This window comes from Thalia democratica, chromosome 4, assembly GCF_965202585.1.
Source record: "Thalia democratica chromosome 4, ktThaDemo2.hap1.1, whole genome shotgun sequence".
Taxonomy (NCBI): Eukaryota; Metazoa; Chordata; class Thaliacea; order Salpida; family Salpidae; genus Thalia; species Thalia democratica.
The window spans coordinates 31837878-31860529 of NC_139168.1; the positions used below are offsets into that span (position 1 = coordinate 31837878).

At 28.0% G+C, this 22652-nt stretch overlaps 1 protein-coding gene across 2 annotated transcripts; it reads right to left on the bottom strand.

Moving 5' to 3' along the window:
* Positions 1 to 919: 919 nt before the first annotated feature.
* LOC145834126 (zinc metalloproteinase-disintegrin-like EoMP06) lies at positions 920 to 21899 on the bottom strand. Of its 2 annotated transcripts, none has more exons than XM_082941481.1 (21): positions 21779 to 21899; positions 21509 to 21609; positions 21093 to 21266; positions 20193 to 20272; positions 19892 to 20034; positions 17806 to 17903; positions 15948 to 16109; positions 15596 to 15778; positions 15140 to 15273; positions 12996 to 13178; positions 10780 to 10942; positions 9250 to 9364; positions 8949 to 9039; positions 8567 to 8744; positions 7712 to 7780; positions 6911 to 7022; positions 5381 to 5510; positions 3764 to 3846; positions 3196 to 3417; positions 2660 to 2904; positions 920 to 1990 (listed from the first exon to the last, which is right to left on the bottom strand). In XM_082941481.1, the coding sequence occupies exons 1-21, from the start codon at positions 21843 to 21845 to the stop codon at positions 1934 to 1936; spliced, it is 2790 nt and encodes a 929-aa protein (XP_082797607.1). In that variant the 5' UTR covers positions 21846 to 21899; the 3' UTR covers positions 920 to 1933. The 2 variants fall into 2 exon arrangements, with proteins under 2 accessions (XP_082797607.1, XP_082797606.1); XM_082941480.1 differs by having other exon boundaries at positions 3743 to 3846.
* Between the last annotated feature and the right edge of the window lie 753 nt (positions 21900 to 22652).

The window sequence follows — 22652 nt, forward strand, 5'->3', positions numbered from 1 at the left end:
AAGTTTACTAGAAACCATAACTGGAAGAGGGGTCAGCAAACTGCGGCCCACGAGTATGTCTACATTGTTAAGTGGGATGCTGCCCGCTAAATCTTAAAATTACACTTGGTATTCTAAAATCTGCAATGTTAGCAAAAAAGGTCTCGTATAATTCAGGAGTTATTTAAAAAATTACATTTTAAACAATTATTTCAAAATACTCTACGACAATTTATTTTGTAACACATACAAAATGCTAACATCCATCAAAACAGGTCAGGTTAATTGCAAGCTAAATTTTAGTTAAAGTTATACAACCAATTGCAAAACACAAGTGTGTGGGATCCACAAACTAGGATTCGATCTAGATTTTTAGTTGGTTTCCAACGGGATGCGGATCTTTGATTCAAATTAAGTACCTTTTTTTTCTGCAGAAACTGCTAAACTATGTGACTATTAATTTTTTATGTGGAAAACCAAAAAAAAAATATTAGAACTTAGGTTGTCTTATTTTCAAAAAAAAACTACTAATTTTCAGGTTCTTAGTCGTATCATCTGGAAAATAGATATATATTTTTTATCTAGATAAATTTTTTTAATGCACTTTAGTAACAACAACAGCACAAATTGTTTTATATGACTAAACAATTTCAAAGTAAATTATTCAGCCTACACTAAAAATTAAATCGATGAACAAACTGAATTAAACTTTCTAAAATCTTTGTGTAAAGCCTTAAAATCTAAAGCATAAAAATAAATTTTCAATAGTTTTTTATTATAGATTCTTAAATAAACATTAGTTTTCTGACTTTTATTAATGTCATATTTGGTATTACTTAAAAGTCTTGAAAGTGCAATAAATAACTATGATTAGAAAATTTCTAGTTCTACTGTGTATAGCGTGTGAAACTTTGTATTTTATTAAAATTTAGTAGTAGTATTCATTCTTTGTATGAAATTGTGTTAGATATACGTAGAAGGTAACAAAAAGCATATGATTAAATAAATAGTACATGTAAAAAAAAAACTGAAAATATTAAAATAAATTGTACAGTAGTTCGTAAATAAACAACCAATAATTTCATCAATCATTTTTGGCCTAAACTAACTACACTTCATTACAGTGATGTTGAAATTGCCGAAAATGTTCAGGTTTCTACACTAACTACATTTCAACTACAACATATCACTACTTGTGATAAAATTCTTACTCAAAAACTTTTGAATTAAATGTACAAGAATAGCAATGATAGTTATCAGAAGCATTATTTTGAAAACTGGTTATAGAAAATAACCAGATATATAGTTTTTAAACCACATCAAAAAAAACTGTTTTGTTCTAATCATTTTACAACTAAAGCAATTAAAAATAAAAACCATTGAGAAAATAAACGATAAAACATGCCAAATAAACTGCGACAAAAAAAGAAAAATAGCAGACCATCAAATAAAAAGCTAGCAAATAAAGAACGGTCGGAATAAAGCAGTGAAAAAGAAACCTAGGTACTTAAAACAATAAGCAGGCAAGACTTGTTGAGAGTTTGTATTAGTTTCGATGAAGAGTTGTTTCTCTAAGTTAATGTAAATTTTTGGTTAGTAGCAATAAAAGTGTTCACTATTTGATTTAGAGGCAAACTTTATAAAGAAAAAATTATTTATCACTACGATTTATGTAACTGATAGAAATAAACTATTATTTTTTTTGTATTTGTTTTCCACATGATTTTTTGTGCTTAACATATATATTTCAATTAAGTTTTGAGTATAAAGACTCGCAATTAAGTCTAAACTAATTTAAACAAGTCCTTCCGTTTAGTTAAAATCTGCAAAATTTATCGCTAAAACATGATCGGCAAAAAAGGGTGCAACAAAACACAAAGCTGCTATCGTACAAAGTTCGGCCAAATCACTGATACTGCATTCCATTGCAAACGACACAAACCACTTAAATTGTTCACTGGTTGAACTTCGCAATCAGGTTTCCAACTGAACTGTTATCCTCAGTGGCGGGCTGTTATAATTCACATGAATACTTTTTATTATAATTTAGAGAAACATAATAGAAACGGTTTTCAAGAAATATTAACTAACATTTAGTAAATTTTTGCTACTTTAAAACTCCTAAGTATATTTTTTAATTAATTTCTATCACCTTAATACGATTTATAACTGAAACATAGCAACCTGTTCTTAACTTCACTTTTTACCTATATCGTTTACTTGTTTATATACTGTTTTTTCTTAATAGTCAGGGCCCTGCAGGGTTGCCACTGGTTTTTAGAAAATTTCCTCCAGGTTTTAAAAAGCACACGTTTTCGGGTCTACTTTTAGTTCAAAAATAAGTTTAAATTAAAAACTGTGTTAAATAGTATAACAAGATTGAAAACATACTGTTAATTTACTTTAAATGTGTTTTTAATAAAAAATATTTTTGATGATGACAAAAAAAAATTATCTGTATGAGATTTTTTGTGTCAAATACAAATTTTACTACTTAACATGTAAAAATTGTTTCAAGTAGAAGATTTTCATTTTTATTTTTTTCAAAATTTCTCAAATTCCAGGTTTTTCCAGGATTCAAAGTTTTGGGGCAACCCTGAATAGTGCTGTAAACAATTAGATTCAATAAAATAATCTTAAAATCTTAAACTTAAATTTATTTTCAATCAACAAAATTTACTTTTGCGGGATGTCTCTGCGGAATTCTGGGTTTCGGTTTGCCGACGGGCGAGTGTGAGGGTCTCTGCGGTGGGGGACGGTTGTTCCCCTTTATCAAAACTTCCGGCGGAAGGTCGTAGACGACGTCGTTGGGAGTGACGTAATCGCCAGTTTTGACGTCGTTTTTAGTCGTGACGTCATCGTCGGTAGTTCCCCACCACGAGGAGTGGACTTGCTGCGGGGCTTGCTTCTTTTCATTCCACCAACCTGAACGTAGTGGGAAAAAGTTTAAGCAGAATTATAAACCAGTTTTCCACATTATTATACTTCTTTGTATAAACTTATGTTTATGACATCTAGTTTGAGTTTACACATCATATACTAGTTACAGGTAATACTTTTGCTATCTTTCGACAGTTTACTCTTTTATTATACTAACTTTGTAGGTGATCAAAATTAAAACTTGCTCAACTTGTATAAAGCAAATTACGTCTACTATTACTACCGGGCTACTCGTTTATTACTTATTAATGACAAAAAAATTGAACAAAAACTCACCGCTTCGATAGGAGTTGGAGTGCGGGTCTCTGGAAGAATCGTTGAACTTTTTGGCGGGACTCTGCTGCCGGCTCCAGTCGGGCTTCAGAGGTTCGTTGTTCGACTGCTTCCAGTCGTTCGAGGGCTTGTAGGTGGGCGCCGGTGGCCTGGGAGCGGTCCTGGTCGGCACGGACGACCTGATCTCGTCGTTTTTGTTCGTCGGGTTGCTTCTGACCACGGGAGCTGTAGAATTGAATTTTCTAATTTTTAGGCATAAAACTTATACAGAAGTTTTAAAATACAGAAGTTATGAAGTTTTAAAAACACTCTAAAAATACATGGTTGTTTTGGATAAACTTTTTTTATTTTTTAAGACATAATTTTTCTTTACTTTTATGCAAAATTAAGTTTCACTTCAAGCTTTAATTAAACGGCTAAAGATTGAACACAAACTGTATTTATCTGTTGACAAAAGACTTCGTTTAGAATTCAAACTGTTTTCATAATTAAAATTATACAACTGAAGAAACAGAAAGAACGCAACCATGCAAACTTTATTACAACATACGCTTATTAATCAATGGTTCACCGGTTGTAAGCTGATGCCGACCTCCGTTCTTCTGCCTCCTTTTCTGCTTCTTCATCTCGGCCACGGCTGCCAGACGCTCTTGTCTGTTGAATTATGTTTTGCAAATACTATTAATCATAACTAGTTAACTTTAAATACCAAAAACAATGTTTTATTTCACTTTTTTTTATTCAGCAGTTTTGAAAACAGCTCTTTAAAATATGAATAAAATATAGTTTTAATGCATCATATAATAAAAAAATTATACTGAAGACATCTTAAGAGTATTTTAAATTCTTACTAAGTTAGGTTTTCAAACTTTCATTAAGTTTAAACAGAAAGTAAAAAAAAAAACAGCAATGTAGGTAATAACTAAGTATGATTTAAAAAAAATAAACTTGTAAGCATAAAAAAGTTTTGTGAAATTGCTTGAATTTGTTATTTTCAATATATATATATATATATATATGTTTTAGTAGTATTAAAATTACTGTTTATTTTATAATATAACCTTTAAGTAGTTTAAATTTACTTTTAATAAAAATTAAACTATTACTGTAAATATACATCAAATTGTATTTGAAATCGTTTTGTGATTAAGGGAAAATTCCAGAATGAGACCCATGCAAATACCGATGCAATTTTAATACAGTTTAGGTAAGGAGAAACTAAAGAGTAAAAACTCCTGACTTAATGTTAAATAAAGTTGAGAACAGATCTATATAAACCAGGCACAGAGAGTTGTGGAGAGAGTCGTGTCACAGTCTTGCTACAGTAAACATGTTATTCTAGAATAGACATTTATATTTGTATCTTGAGTCATATAATTACTTATTTAGCAATGTTACTTTTTACAAGTTTCTATTATTTAAATCAGGCTTCCCCAAAGTGGGCGAAATGGCTCTCTTGGGGAAATTTAGGGGGTCATGAGTTCATAATTTGAAACTTACTCTATATATTCCGCAGTTGAGGACGAAGAGCAAAAAAAAAAGTCTTAGGTGTTTTAATGGTAGTTTTTTGAGTAATCTTGTTAGAGAGGCCATAGTTTTTTATTTTCTTCAAAGGGGGCTTTTTTTAAAAAAGTTTAGGAAACCCTGATTTAAATTACAAGTAATCAAATCTCTTTATATTTGATACATTTTTAAAGTAAAATATCTTAAATTTAAATTGTTTATAAAGGTTCTAATAGCATTCGAAGTAATTTCTTAAGCATAATTTTTTTTTTATTGTACATGGCTCTTTATATTGCTTAATGTTAGCAATTGCTCTTTAATACAATATGATTAACATTTGTCGTGTCTCTAGTTTTTATAAGTAGGATATATAGTAGCTATTCAGTGTATTAAGTTCTTAGTTAAGTTTAAAATTAAGAATGGGTCACAGTGTGGATGTAAGGTACACTAATGGGTTACATTACAATACTTTCGCTATCTTTTCACTAATATGGTACATTTTTATAAATCAAACAGTGTTCGCATTTAATTCGATCGCTATACCAAAGTTACACTTTTTATTTTACTTTTCGCACAAAGTAGCATACACTATCATCAAACAACTTTAAGTTATAGATCTAAAAATTAATCTAATATTCAGGACCATGACGTTTAGTGCAATCTTGGAACTTTTAACAATACTCACCTGTTTTGTTTCCACGTAACGACTTGGTCGCTTCCACCGAGATACTTGTACCAAACGTAGACTCCCCCACTCAGTATAACCGGCATTACAAACAGGAACAGCACAAGCATTAGAACAACATCCTTCGTTACTGTAAACAATACCGTAATAAATAACTTGATCATGGTTTTGATTATTTAGACGATAAACGTAGAATAAAATTTATAAAACTGACACTAAATTGATTAAACTGTCTAAAAACTTCTAAACTTGTTTGATTTGAACCATTAAGCTTAGTTTTAAACAAAACATAATACAGAAGTCTGCCACTTTGGTTTGCACTTTGAACACAGCTCAAAAGTGAAAACTCATCCATTAGCAGAAAAAACACTGGTCTTTAATACATTCAACTGAAATCTGCTCTCTATTATGTTTTTATGCGCATCAACTTGATTAAAGACTTGGTTTAAAATTTTAACTTTAGTTTTGCTTGTTAGTCAGTATCACTTTTATTCTTAATTTTAATAACCATATTGTGACTAAATCGTAAAAGTATCATTATTACATGTATAAATTTAACTCTATAGCAAGGACACTATAGTTTCAGTTTATATTGTTATTTGGACACGGAGAAAATGCGTTTGTTGTTTAGCTGTCAATTTTGTGGTACGTATCAAAACTTCTAGTGTTTATGTACATCAGGGTTTCTCAAACTTTTTTCATAAGGCACCCTTTGAAAAAAATTTAAAAGCAATGCGCAGCTTATAAAATACCTTAAAAAACTACAATAAGACCTTTTTTTGCTCTTTAACACCAACTCTAGAATGTCTAGCTTAAGTTTCAATGGTCCCCCCCTTCTTTTGCAGCTTATGACCCCTAACTTTCTAAAATGGCCCACTTTAGAAGCCTTGATCTATTGTAAGTTTCAAATTTTCCCGTAATATATAGTGTAAGGTTCAAAACTACTCTAATTACGCCCAAGACCTTTTGTTTTGGCTCTAACACATCAAACTACAGAACATCTAGAGTTTCAAACTATGGCTCCCTGTGGACCATTTGCAGCTTGTGGCCCCCAAAGAGTGGCCATCTCACCCATTTTTTGAAAATCGGGATGTCGATATACAATTGCTGATAGTTTACATGAATTGTGCAATAAACATATTTTTGTACATAAATTGTGTAAACTTTTGAATTGTCATATTTGATGTGGAAATACTTATGTTTATAGGGTATTTTATGTAGTTGTAACAGGTACTTTTTGTATTTAATATTTTTGCACTGTTTCTCTAATTTGTTTGTTTATCTACGTAAAGTATGATTCAGCTTGGTTCGAAAATTAGTTTTTATCACTTTTTATCAGGTAAAAGTTTTATTTTTTAATCTATGAAATCAAAAAAATTAGTGTTGGCAGTGGTTAAACATTTTCTGTGCACTTGTGTGCTTATTTCGGATACTTTTAAAAACACAAATTTCATAGTATAAAAAAATTTAAAAATATACTTATTTTCTTTCGCACGAAAACCAATAAAAACTAAAACAAATCAACCGAACCTCCCTGTGGGCTGATAGGACCACTGTCGAGGGACCCGCCGTGGCCTGGGAGGTCGCAATAAGGAGGAGCGAAACCGTCGATACAGTGGCAGTTTCCCCTGTTGTTGCAGATCTGTTGATAAATTGAATATTGTTTAACTTAAGTTGCAGACCTGTTGATAAATTGTATATTTTTTAATTTAAGTTGCAGATCTGTTGATAAATTGTATATTTTTTAATTTAAGTTGCAAGTCTGTTGATAAATTTTATATTTTTTAATTTAAGTTGCAAGTCTGTTGATAAATTTTATATTTTTTAATTAAAGTTGCAGATCTGTTGATAAATGTATATTTTCTAATTTAAGTTGCAGATCTGTTGATAAAATGAATATTTTCTAATTTAAGTTGCAGATCTGTTAAGTGTAATAACTTGTATAACTGTTGTTGCAATAGTGAATTTATGCGTAATATAATAACTTGTATAATTTTTCATATTTGGTGCAACAATTAATGTTTAGGTTTCGTAAGAAATTGTATAATATTTTATTGTTGTTGCAATAATGAGCGTTTTTAAGGTTGAAATAATTATTGGTGTTGAAATGTTGTAGACTTATCGATTACTTTCTCATGTATAACGGCAATTGTGACGTTGAGGTAAATCCTTAAATAGCCACTATTTATATTATCAACAATTTATGAAACTAAAATTTACAAAATTAAGTTATTAAAAAGATAACTAATAAACTTGAATAAAATAGCTTGAAGAAAACTTTTATTAAATTAAATAACAACTATAGGTTTTTTTTATAACACTTTAACCTACCCCATTGCCGTGGCATTTATTACTGCAGTTGGTTCCCAGAAAGTCCACACACTTGTTGTCTACGCACCACTGAAAATTATCAAATTTTTAATGCATTTGATTTTAAACTGCAAAATCGAAAAAAGTGTACAAGTAAATACAAGAAGTGCTTAGCTTCAAATTTAAAACTTACTAAAGTTTTTAATACCAATATTATAACGATATCGGTTTAATTTGTGTTGAGTAAAATAGCAATTTATAATGAACAAATTTTTCAATGATATTGATACATATTAAAAAAAGCTAAAATGTATTTTTAGGCATAAATAAAACTTTAGACATTAATACATAAAAAAAATTGACTCAAACTTGAAGTTAAACAACAAAGTAATTTCAAAATCCACTTATAAAATACTTATTAATGATACATTTCAAATACAGTTTGATCAAACTGTTATTAGTATATTTTATATAGGTAGTTGTGAAAAAAAAATTGGTTAGTTTTTACCATATAATTTTCTGACAAATAAGAAGTGAATTTATTTTATTAAACTTAATACATAACACATGCCTACAATAATCAAATAGCTATTACTAAATGCATTTTGTACATAAAATAATTTTTGGGATGTTCTGTAGTAAGTGTTTCTTTTTAATTTAAAATAGACTTCATAAAGTTTGTAAATAAATGCAAAAATATTAAACGAGTCAAGTTGTTTTGAAGTTATAGGTATAAACCATATTATACAAAACCAACTATACGGTTGTACAAAAAGAAAACCTTTTTTAACTTTAATTTATATTTGTAAGATTTTAGAGAAAAGAGAGTAAACTTTTCAAAATATTTATAAATCTATGATTTAAAAATCACAATACCTTATCTTTTCCGCACGAAGTGAAATCTTCAACCAAACCGGGAACCTGATTTTCGTAATTTTCCAGTTCGTAAATAGTGGAGTAGCTCGTGTGGTCGATGCCGTCGCAGTATATGTTGTACTGCATGTTGACTTTTGTTGCGGGCTGAGTGCAGAATATCTTACCGCACATCACATCTCTGTTTGAGTTTTTTATTTAGATTGCTTTTCAATATTATTACGAGTATACAAACTCGCATGTTTAAAGTTTGACAATATTAAGATCCTTAAAAAAGCTTAGTACATTAATACATTCATAAACTAAAAACTTTAAATAATTTTTTTTTTTACTATATAACATCTCTGAAATCTTGTTTATCATATGCGAAAAATTCAAAACACACTTTTTTGCGCATCTAACATTATTTCCACAGCTCCCGTAAGCACTGCCGTCCAAGTTCAAGTCGTAGCAAGTATCCGGAGCTTTTCGTGAATCTAAACAAAGTTGTTTAAAAACATCAAAAATTTACGAAAAAATGCTAGCTTAAAAAAATTAAAGTCCCTAATAAAACCGGCTTGTTCAATTACTTAAGCTTAAAAAGTAATAATAGCATTGATAGTTTAAGTTAAACTTATAATAGGTTTAATAAAATCGATTTATAATATTTCAAATAAAACTTTCAAAGTTTATAAGTACAAACTGACCTCCGCCGAAAATTTCTTTGCACTGCAAGTCACGGTTCCTGCAACTCCCACCGACGCAGTAGTCCTGGTTGCCGTTACACTTCCTCCCATTTTCCATGAACGAGTTGTGAGGGCACTGTTGAAATTGAGTTGTAAAAATAGTTTTCGGTCGTATATAGACTCGGCATAAATGTGTTATTTTTAAAACGAACTGTTTTTTATTTTTTTTATTGAACAAAAACTTAACTTAAATTTATACCTTTAAGAATATGTTAGAGTAAAGTAATCGAATCGTTGTAGAAGAGAAATAGGGATTAGGAGTACGAAAATTCTAAGACAATAAACAGTCCGAAGACTTACTAGGTGCACAAAAAATCAAAACCCTAACTCGAAACTAATATTTTAAAGAGTTAGATTTAAGTCAGTAGCTCATTAGTGTTAAGACAGAGCCAGAAATTAAACTGCTTTTTAAAATTTTAAAACATTAGTTTAATCATTAGTATATATTACGTTTTTGTCTTACATGATGTTAGTTGACTTTTAAAAAAGTACTTAATATAATATTTGTATGGACAGAATCTTTAACTTATTATTTTTACCTGCAGCTCTTTCAATATAATATAGAAGGCAAATATAAAAAAATATTCATTTTTACAAACTCTAAAGAATCAATAAGTTAAAAGTATGATGAAAGTAATTTACAGAATTAAATGTGGTCAAATTTATTACTAAAACTTTTATTTTTTTTGACAATGATTAAATGATTGTTTTACTACTTCAAATATGTATCACTAAATTAATAGCAATATAGTATCAGTTTAGAAGAAGTATCCCAAAATTTTTTCCATAAGGCCCCCTTTAAGAAAATAAAAAAAGCTATTGTCCCCTCAGACAATACTTTTCAAAAAGCTACTTTTTTTTTGCTCTTCACCATCAATTCTAGAACATCAAGTGTAAGTTTCAAGTTATGGTCTCATGCCCCCCTCCCCTTGGTCCCCTTTGCTGCTTATGGCCCACTTTGGGAAACTCTGGTTTAGAATAAACTTTTAGTGATCTTTTAAAAAAATCTATTGTAAGGATTTTAACTTAGTTATAAATTTAAAATGTATAAACACAACCCAGCCTTTTTGAAAAAAAAGCAATTTAGTTTTTAGTATAATATCAATAAATATTTGAACAAATAATCTAAAATTCTAATTACATTCAAAAAATAAAAATCTTGAACACAAGATATACTGCAATATTGTGACCAAACTAAATTTCCATTTCAAATCAGAGTCGCTGTAAATAAAGCTTTGTTAAACTTAATGGCACTAATTTTCATAACTTTTGGCACTTAATTCATCAGTATACTATCAATTCGATTCAATCAATTAAACAATTTTAGTATAGAAAACTAATATACGAACTAAGAAAAAATAAAATAATGGAAATTCTTAGATGCACTTAAACAAGCTCCAACTTCTAATATACCAACTAACAAAAAATAAAATTATGGAAACTCTCTCTATATTTTAATGCATGCACAAACAACTATCATAATCAACTCACGGATGAGGAGAATCCGTTGCAGTACTCGGGCAGATCGCACTCGTTGCCGCCCGTTCCCCTGCAAACGTGTCCGCTAGGTCGCAGCAGACACCCGTCGCAGCACTCCCCTCCGTCGCATTCCGCGCGAGGGAGCAGTTGGCACGTGGACGCGTTGCAACACTTGCTGTGTGACGTAACAACCAATTAGATACCTTATGTGAAAGGTCGTATAACGTAAAAAAAATAATTATTTTATTCAATTGTTATGTTAATTATAGTTAAAATGTATTTAAAGTAAGTTAGTTTTAGTTTTCATTGAACTTTCTACGTGGACGTTGCACGTCGAGGTGTTGCTGTGTGACGTAATAATGACTAGTTGTATGAAAATTTCTGTTATTGATTGTCGTAAGGAAAAAAAAATATAACCACTTTTCTCAACCAGTTTTTTTTTTCAAAGCTAGGTTTAGTTCAAAGTAATTTTTAATTATTTTTTTAGTATTTATTGTACTACTAATTTAAATAAAGAATTATAAAGAAATTAAAACGTTCGTTAAAATAACAAGTTACACAAAAACATTGACATTTTTTCTAATGCCGTTTTAAACACTGTTATGAAATATTTATGTCAGCAATAATAAATAGACAAAACAGCGTTAAAAAATACGTACTTATTTAGTAACACGAGCGTGACTTGTTTTTAAAACATGCGTGTGACTGTTTATTTTTAAATTTTCATGAACAATAACTTTTAGTTGTGCTTTTAAAAATATTCTATCACTTGAGTTAAATTTTAAAAGACTAATAAATAGAAAAACCTTACAGTAAAAGTAGATAAAAGTGATTTTGTTTTTGAGTAATGTATCTATTTTAAAAGTTAATGCAAACTTTAAATTGCAAAAATTTTCTTTTTATACTAAAATGTTATTAAATTGCAAAATTCATATGATCGAAAAGTCAAAAAATTATCAATAGGTTAAATACGTTAAGGTTAACAACTCTATTAAGTTAAAAAAGCTTAAACTAAAAGAACTCTTTTTGATAGACAATAACTTTTTTTTTAGTAAATTATAATACTCCAAATTTTAGGTGATGATGGAAAGATTGAACTTACATTAAAATTACATTAAGTCTAGTGAAATTTTATTCATTTTTGTGTAATTAAAATCCAATTACACAATAAACAGCTTTATTTCAAAATTACTATTTTTTAAAATTGGATGTAAAACTGATTTAAACTTTTTTTTCATTAGAAAAAAAAATCACAAAATACAATACTAAGCTTAAAACAAAATTATCTTTTTTTGCCATCAAAAAACTATTAGTGTTTGTGTTGCACAAACTAAGTTAACACATTTTTTTTCCTTATCCATTTATTTATATTTATCTATTAAAATGTATATAAATTGTTGTTTAGTCGAAAACAAACCAAGTGGCTGTAAATAGAAATTTAATAAAAAAAAAAATTTTTTTGAAATAGCTCTGAGGTGCAGGAGTTTAAAAACTCACCTCAATCGGTTGAAAGCATAAATAGTAGAAACAAAAGTGTTAAGAATATACAAATATATTCGAACTATCAACTGATAAAATTTAAATTATATTAAAAATTTGCTCGATAGTAAAACGATAAGTGAGATCTACTTCAAATACCACAGATGTTTAAAAGAGTCAAGAAGCTTTTTTTTTTCGAAAAATTATCGCCTGACATTATTTGGCAAAAATAAAAAACTTCTAAACCTGTTGCAGTCGTGTTTGTTTATAACTCAAAAACAAAAAAAAAAGTGGTTGTAAATGTTAAATAAACTGTTTTAAATGTTCATTTAAAACTAGCTTGCTTCAAGTTGTTGAAACTTATAGTGTTTTACAACCAATTGAACATTTTCAAAGTCGAAACAAAAACTTGAACGAGTCAACAACCTTTGCTCGTCCAACTACAACCTAACGCAACTTAATTTTAATTTTTATTTTATCAATTATCAAACTCAATCTCGCCCAAAGAGCTCATCAGTGCAACAACGCAACAGCTCTCGTTTAAATAAAATCAAACTCAATAAAAAAAATAATAATAAAATATTTAATATGGGATAAAAAACACATTACGTTTGCCTTTATCTTCTAATCTTAAGTCTTTTTTCATACTTTTTTTTATATATTTTTTATAATCACCTCAAGGGCATAGGGAAGCGGGTCCAACGTTTGTCTTGTCAACAAACAAAAAAATCAAAAAAAAACGCGCGAACCTGTCGCAGTCGTCCACGGTGCCGCAGTCGCACTCCTCGCCCCGCTCCACGATGTTGTTGCCGCACTTGGGGGCGGTGTACAGGTCCTCGGCCCGCGGCGTGTCGTGGATGCACAGCTTGTTGGGCAGCATGCGGCTCAGCGAGGACCGGCTGCAGCGCGACCAGCCGAAGTTCTCGGTGTTCCTGTGAAAATAGTTGTTTGGGTTTTCTTGTTGTTTTTTATCAGGATACAACATACAGGGTTGCCACTCGTTTTTTCAAAAAATTTACCCAGGTTTTCCAAACTTCTTCTCAGGTTTTAAAAGGTACGCATTTTTTGGTCTATTTTTAGTTTTGAGTGGAGTTTAATGTGAAAAACTGCGTGAAATGGTCTAAAAACATTGAAAAGATACTGTTAAGTTATTTTAAATGTGTTTTTAATGAAAAAATTTTTTTGATGATGATGTCCGCTCGGAGGGCCTGGTAGCACCGGCGGAACAGGTACTGCCTCGGAGTCACTCCTAATAGTTACAAGGCTCTGGCTAGTACCTTTCTCTTCGTGTAGTCATGTGTCTCTCACTCACAACCAATAAAAGATATCAAATATAATTATAATACATTATGAATATCACATTGAAAACCAATATGAATATCAATCTGAATATCAATAACAATAACAATTACGACACCAAATAAAACTTAGTATTAATTAATAACTACAGAAACTTTAACCTAAAATATCACTAAAATAGTACTATAAATCACTAATAATTTATATACAACTATAAAAATACTAAATTTATTATCAAAAAAATTAATTATGAGGTTGCAAAGAATAAAATAATAAGATGTAAGGAGAGAACAGATAAGAACTAACAGTTGCTTTTTTAGTAAATTTTCCTTCTTGCAGATAAAGATAATTTTAACTTTGCAAAATACAATCACTACAAAACTCTAACTCAAAAACTGAAGACTTATTTTGGCGCTCATAAAATTTTATGACTATTTAGTCTTTTTGGGAAAAATAGCCTAACATTACAATGATAAAAAAATCTTATTTATATGATAAATTTGTTATGTCAAATTAAAATATTACTACTGAAAATGTTAAAATTGTTAAAAATTGCAGGTTTTTCCAGTTTTTTTTCCTAAATTGACAAATTCCAGGTTTCCATGTAAAGTGGCAACCCTGATTATAGTAAATTTTGATAAAAACTCCAAAAAATTTTAAAAACTAGATATCAATTTGTAATTTATAAATAAAATATTACACATGTAGTTTTAACTTTCTTTAATTACTAGTAGTAAGGGTTTAGGTGAAATAAAAAGAATCAGTTGTTTAGTAAGTCATTAAAAAATAAGTATTAAAACAAACAAATGTTCGAAGTATTAGTGTTTTTTCTTATACTTAACAAATAAATTGTAAGTTCTAGTGGTGACAAAAAAAAAGTAAGTAAATATTCTGTCTCAAGTACAATACAATCAATTTTTGTTATCTTTTATCTATTTCACACTGTATTTATTACTTTTACGCTGTGTTGAACATAACAGTACAACTTTGTGTAAATATAAATGTATATTTAAGTCTGAAGTAAACAGAACTTTTTTATTGATCAACTGTGAAATTCACTACTTTTATCGAAAATATGGGTGCTGCTCTATAAACTAGTAAGCAAAAATTCTCTTATAGAAAATCGACACATTGAAATGTTTAAATAAAACAGAAGGCAAAATAATAACTAATAAAATAATTACTTAAGAAAAATAAAGGCAACTAACAAACATGTATACTAAAATTTTGTAGTTTGCTTCTTTTTTTTTTCAAAACTATTCCGGTATATTTTTGACTTTAATTAATTTTATAAGTTAATAGAAGGCTTTACTGTCTACATTGCCTTTTACGTTTTTGTATGAACAGGTTTAACAAACAAGGAACAAAAAAGCAGTCTGCATACAATAAAGGTACTGAAAAAGAACTCTAAAACTATACCAGGTTAAAAAAAAGCAGTTGAAAATATAAGCATATATTGGCTTATTTACTACAAGAAAAATACGAAGACTAGAAACTTAGCTAAAAAACATAAACTTAAGAATTTATATATTTAAAATTGCTTGTTTAATGTTTTCAACGACATTATTTTTCAAGCCACGACAATTCAACTCACGACAGGGAAGGGTACATGATGCAAGCGACGCCATCGGTGCACTGGCAGCCGTTCGATTCGATGTGCCTCAACCCGAGGTTGTGTCCGAGCTCGTGCGTCAGGACTGCAGCCGACAGCAGCGGTTTCGTGTGATGCTGTTTCATTGTTGTGTTGTTTGTTAACTTCACAGCTTGTTAAAACATTTCGTACAAATTAAAATATAGATAAAAATATCTTTTTAAAAATATTAACTTAATTGGATGTTTTTAAGCTTTATACTGTGCAGAATTTTTAAAAGAAAAAAAAAACAACATTTTTGTTATAAAGAACTTTCAACTAAATCCCCTCAGTACAACATCTTGGTAAAATTAAACCAAGTTCAAGTGTATGAAAAAAAAATCAAATTAGGTTTACAATAACACTATAATGAACCATTTAAACTGTGAACAAAATTATTACGTCGAAAATATCATTAACCTGTATGATTCCAACGCTCCTGGTGGTGACGCAAATTCCGCTGACCGCAGCCAACCCGATGGTCGTCCCGGCAAAGTTGTCCCCGTACACGAGATGGATCACGTCGGCCCGCTTCCACGGCGACCTGGGGTCCTTGTCCTCGCTGATTCGCTTGTACTGGTAAGCCTTGAAGTTGTCGTACTCCTAGTTTGTTAGAACAGTTTCATTTGAGTGTTTACACTTTTCTTGCTTAAATCAACCTTTTTTCATACTTTTTAATTTCAGTGAAAACTTCAATCGAATCTATTCTAAATTTTAAAAGAAAAAAAACAGCGTAACAAATCAAATCAACTGAGTATTTAAACAATCTAACGGTGTTCGCGTTGTTTCCGATCACGTAGGGGTCGTCCTCGAAGATGTGCAGGTGGGTGAGCACCAGCCTGACGTTGACCTGGGTGAAGAACTCGTCCGCGTAGTTGACCACCTGGAAAATATCTTCCTTTATCGCCTCCTCGTCCTCGTTGAACTTGTGCCACTGTTTGTTGAAAAAAAAACAGTTTTGAGAAAACCCGACAAACCACTTTCAATTTGATTCAAATGGATTGTGTGCAAATAGCAACAGGTTACTAGGATGTACAGTTTTACAACTTAAGACTAAATTTGTTTGTAAGTGCATAGAACATGTGTCAAATTGGTATTACTTTTTTTAACGAAATACTTGTTATATAGGAAATAGGTATATTAAAAATAAGTTTGTTATTCTTAATTAAGCCCTTATACTTTAAAAAGCTTGTAAACAATGTTTCTAGTACAATTAGCAACAAATTTACACAACCAAGATTTTTAAGTTTTACAAATTAATTCTCTTTATATGTAGATGCAAAAATTATAAATTATATTTAAACAAAACTTAGAAGTTGTTTAGTTTCCAATTATTAATCAATCTATAATGCTCGTAATATGGAAAAACTCAAGATAGTTTTATTTAATTTTAATAGACTTAACAACTATGGTTAAATTTGTGACTGGTTTTGAAATTTAAGAATTAAATAAAACAGTAAAATTCATCTATTTTTACAAACAATACACAAATTTTCTAAACATGTAGTCATTTCTGAAGTAATAGGGGTAGGGAGTACAGCACACTTTTTGGTCATATTGTAATATTAATTCAAGTCCATTATTTCTCGAATTTCAAAGCTTTTTATCAAATCTTTTTTAGTTTTAAACTCATAGCAGTTAATTGTTATTGTATTTACTTATATAAAATGCTCTCAATAATTATAATTTCTAATAACAGAAAGTGATTTAAAATGTATTTTATATATATATATATATATCAACATGCAATTGAAATGACATTACACCAGTAATATCTTTCTGCCTAGCTGACTTGAAACATTTTATATCCTAAATCAAAATACTTAAAGTAAAACAGCAAAAGAATTTGATTTTTATATTATAGGAAAAGTACGATTTTACAGACAAAATTTGCATATTTAGTGTAATAATGACGTCATAATACAACAAAAGCAGTTGAAATGTCTTTAATTTATGCCTATAATTATAAGCTTTCATTTAAGATATAAACTATAAGTCTAGGACATGTATAAGTAATCTTATTACTACTTAAGTCGAAAAATCAATGTTATGTAATTTTTGGGGTTGAAATCAGTTTTTTGGGCAGCAACTTTTTTTTTTGCAAAATAATATTTTTTTTTAAGATTCTTTATAACTAAGCAAAAACACATCCGAATTATACGTACTTATTTGAATTTTACAATATGACCAAAAAATTGTGCAGTAATCCCTACCCCTACATTTTACAGACAAATTTTGCACATTTAGGGTGATTATGACGTCATAATACATCAAAAGCAGTTAATATGTATTTAAACATATGTCAATAAGTATAAGCTTTCGTTTAAGACATAAATTATAAGTCTAGGACATGTATAAGTTAATTTATTACTATTTAAGTCAAAAAGTCGAAAAGTATGTGATTTTTGGGGGTGAAATTAGTTTTTTGGGCGGCAAACTTTTTTTTTAAATTTGTTTTTTCAGATTCTTCTTAATGAAGCAAAAACACATCCAAATCTTATGGACTCATAAGTCCAGCAAATATCACCCAAGTACTCCCTACCCCTAGATGTAACTGATTTTATTCAAAATGTAAAACAAACCAATATCTAAAAAAATAGACTAATCAAAGTTCTGTTCAACAAACTAACAACATTGTTGTCTGTAACAAGCATAAGTTCAATAAACATTTTTCCATCTTTATTCTGCGAATCAACGTCTCTCTTTCTTCTAACTTGCGTTTGTATCTCTGAAAATTATACTTCTATACTTTAGAAAATCATCTTTTTGGATTTTTAATTTTTTAAAGGTTGTACATAAAAACGTAGCTTTGAAAGTTTATACGTGTTTTTTAGGTCAGGATTGTATTTATTTAACTTTAAGCATTACATTCGTATTCTTTTATTAGTTTGAATGTTTCATTAAACTATCTTTTTTGTAAAAGATTAAAAATAAAAAAAAATAACTATTTTGAGATACAACACACGTTAGTGCAGCATAATTAACATTAAAGGTATACCTTAAATACAGGGTGACCACTAGTTTTGAGAAATTTCTTCCAAGTTTTAGAAAATACACGTTTTTGGGTCTATTTTTAGTTTTAAGTCAAGTTTAAGGTAAAGATATGTGTTGAATTTATAATAACATTAAAAAGATACTCGAAACCTACTTTAAATGTATTTTTTAATTAAAAAATATTTGATGATGACAAAAAAAAATTATAGATTTTTCTGTTAAATCAAAATTTTACTACTAAACATGTAAAAATTGTTTAAAACTCTAGCTTTTTCCAGGTTTATTAGCCTAAATTGTCAAGTTTTTCAGGATTCCAGGTTTAGCAACCACCCTGTAAAAAGTCCCTGAAACAATTATACATACAAAATTTAAAATACTTTAAAAAAAATTTACTTTTATTCTTACTTAATTTGAGTATACAAACTTTTATATACAGAAAAAAAAAAACCAAAGAAGTGAATACCAGTTTTTTAAAAATACTAAATTACATCTGTATATAAAACACATTTTCTTGTTCGACTTAATCTTATTTTCTTAATATTAACGTACAAGATAATGTAAAAATTAAATTAATTAGAAGTTTATTACAAATGCTTCTGAATATCAAACAGACATAAAGAAAATACCAAGGCATAGCTTAAGTTTACGAGCTATATTGTAAATAAAGACTCAAAGAAATGAATATTAGTTTTAAAAACCACTTTAAGAATTAAAAGCGTTGTTATGTTGGAATTATGAGTAATTACAACTACAAATTTACAACTTTTATCTACTTATTAAATTATTTTAACGATTAACAATTTTATTTTCTTCTAATTTAGAGTAAATTTACAAACAGTATTAATTTTTATACATTTTATAGTTGTACTTACTCATAGTTCCAACACAGTAATGCTTTTAGCTTTTATAGTTCAAAAAAGTCTTTTATAAAAGTAGTATTCGTTTCTTTGACGTAGTTTTTTCAGTTTTTTTTTATTACTTCATACAATTTAACTCGTAAACTTAAGTAAAGCCCTAATATCTTTTCTTTTTTTTTTTTTATATCCATAAGAATAAAAACTGATGTTACCAATATAGGGAGAAAAACTGAATTGTAGATTACTTCTGATTGATTTTATTTGTACATCTCTTGTATGTAAGAGTTTGTAACTATAACTAAGTCACACTAAGAACATATATTTTATGTACAAACCTATATAAAATACTTTTTTAATAGCTTTGAGGTCACAAGAGTAAATAAAATCTATTATAATGTTTAAACACATACTCTAAAATTGTAAAGTTTCATTTTACCTTTATAAAAAATATTATATCGAATGAAAATCTACTTTTTTGATATATATATAACAAAAAATTAATGAACAATCTAACATAGTTTACAAAAAGTCTAAAGTTATTTTGTAAAAAGGATAAAACAATACTTTACGTATTATTATGTTTTGTTAAAGTTGAGCATAAAAATGAACAACTTAAAACAAATTTGAATTATCTTGTTAAAATAAAATAAGTCAACTTGAAATTTAAACTTTAGTAAAGTTAATATTATAGAACTGGATTAATGCTGAAATTATACTTATGTTTAAAACTTTATTTACAAAAAAATTAACAATACAACACTAGTTATTTTACAAAGGATCTTAAAACATTAATATTCTTTAAAACATAATTCATAGATGCTTAGTAATTTTAAGAATATGATAAAATACATTAATATTATTTTACCTTCGTAAACATGCTTGTGATGAGAAGAATCATTAAAATTTATATGCTGATGGTACAATGGGTTGTCAATTGGTTTAAAAAATACATGATGGTTTTTGTATGGTCGAATCATGAACAACTCATCATTCATTTCTATTTTGCCTCTGTTACAAATTAATTTATTTACGATCATTAAACGAGTATACATTTAAATACACAGTTTATTACAATACACAGTAGCAACAGTATATTTATTCATTGAAAATTCTCTAGGTAAAATAGTTACAAAGTCCATTTTAAACTAATGTGATAAAAAACTTACCTTAGTGAATTACACGAAGAAAGTCTAACTTTTGAATTTGGTAACCCATCTACTTTGCCATAGTAATGACAATGATGCTTCTGAAATTTAAAATTCAAATTAATTTTAAATTATTTATAATTTTTACAACAGTTAAACATCTATTTTTAAACTACAGCAAAATAAACAATCTACTAATATTTTTTAAAATTGTAACTTGATTAAAAATATGACAGACTTAAACTAATACAATAAACATTTAAACTATTTCAAATGTAATATGAGTTCACAATAGCATTTTAAATTGACATATTTGTAGATTGAGAAATACTGGAAATTACGCATTAATATAAATAAGAATTATTTATGTCATAGATTAACCCAATTATTTCCGTTTAGCGATTGGTAGAAGGTAAAACTTTTGTTTACACATAAACTTTATACTGCATATGAACTTTATGCGCCATTTGATCTTAGACTTTAATCTATTAAACAGTTAAAAAAAGCTTAAAATTACTCTAACCACTTTTACTGAAAATTTATTTTGTCAATTAAAACTTTATGAACAATAAAGTTTTTAACACTTAAGAAGTAGCATTTGCTTTGGTAAAATATTGATGATTAAAAAACTTTATTGAGTAGTTTATGCATATGACAGAACAATTAATATTAAAATAAATAAAACACTATGAAACGTATAAAACTGTATATTTATAGATAAAATAAGTATTTAAAGTATCAAACGTACTTTTTTTTTATAATTTACATAGAAAAAAAAATTAATACAAAATTTATGAATTTAAAATTCATTGAACAATAGTGTATTCTAAAATTTTTAATAAAATATATCATTTTCCAATTAAACCATTTGCAATTAACAGATCACAACTTTCTTATATTTTATAACAGTACAAAACTTACACTTAGTAAATTGCCACTTTTACTTAAAACTTCTCCATGCTTCTTACTGAACTTAGTTACTGCAAAGTTACCAGCTAACAAATTCTTGTTTTTGTTTAGATTCACTGTAATATTTCTTGAGGAGTTGGAAAATTGTATCATAAAGGAAACACGGCCTAATGTCTTTGATGAGTTCTAGAAATAAGATATAAATTTATTCAAGTTAAGGTATAAATAAGATTATTTAAAAATTCTATTAAAATTTATAAAATAGTTATTACTAGTTAATATTTTTAGAATTTACAACTTTCCTTTTCAAACAAAAATTTCAAAATTATTATTTTAAATTTCAGACAAAATATTGAGTTGCTTAGTTTAATTCTGAGAACAGCTTTTTAATGTTTAATCCAGTAAAAATTGTATTTAAAAATTCTTACTTGACTAATAAATGTATGTGCATGAGAATCTATTTTTTCATTTTTTAGGATTCTTTTTATGGACACCTCCTCATAGTTAGTTAGTTGTTCCATAAAACTATCTGAAGAATTGCAAACACTTGACAAAAAAAATTAACAAGTGTTTTTCATCAAAAAGAAACGAAAACTTGCATTAAAAGTAGTGTAAGACTTTATAGTATAAACTTAAATACTAGTTAATAGATCAAAGGTTTAATATTCGTTTAAACAAAAAAAATTATACAAACTTACCTTCTTGTGCATTAGTGAACATCAAGTATAAGAACGTTAATAATGCACAAACATGTGCATAGTACATGATTTTAGTGGTTTTAGTTTAATTTTTATTAACGAGTAAAATATCTGCAAAATAATTTATTGATCAGTTAAAAATTAATCTTACTTGCTGCAGTGCTGTTAATTACTAAAAGAACTTGCTAAAAAAATAACCCGTAGTTTATTGGTCGGTCTTTTTAATTATAATATAAACGAGTATTAAGTTTATTTAGTGTATAACAATTTCTACACTTTGAAGTTTTTAATATTTTTGCTTTATTTCATTTTGTTTAATAATTTTGAAAATAAATAAACAAGCTGAAATATATTTACAAAAAAGCAACTAATTATTATTATTTAAAAAAATTCAATCGAAAATTGTCAGAAATTAACTTTTTTATATTCAAAGTTATAAGACTAGTTTATAAACAAACAAGGTATTAAAATATGCTTTTAGTATTTAGTGATTTGAAGTAATCTAGTTGATTGAGAAAAAAAAATTATTTTAATAAAATATAAAAAGCATTATTGAAAAATTTAAACAAAATAGTAAAAATAACAATAGTTGAACATAAACTGCTTTACTAAAACCCGTGTACTATAAAACTAAATAAAAGTTAAAACTATCTGTTGTACATAATTTTAGGTAAGTGTAAAATAAGATCATTTATAATGACAAAAATACAACTATTTAATAATTAATATTTTAACTAGTAATCAAAATTTACTTAATCAAAATAATATATTTGATCAATATTAGTAGCACGTAATCTTAAACTAAGTCAACATAAAAAAAAATAAGTAAACATTTTCTCTACAACATTTAACTACTTGCATTTAATTTCAATTT

Bases quoted from the DNA above. Each gene is read 5' to 3' on its own strand.
- LOC145834126 (XM_082941480.1), bottom strand. From the start codon at position 21,845: ATGTACTATGCACATGTTTGTGCATTATTAACGTTCTTATACTTGATG. The intron at 17,904-19,891 runs GTAAAATAATAT...TATAATTTTCAG, and splicing joins TCACAAGCATGTTTACGAAG to AGATACAAACGCAAGTTAGA. The intron at 9,365-10,779 runs GTGAGTTGATTA...CAATTTCAACAG, and splicing joins GCAACGGATTCTCCTCATCC to TGCCCTCACAACTCGTTCAT.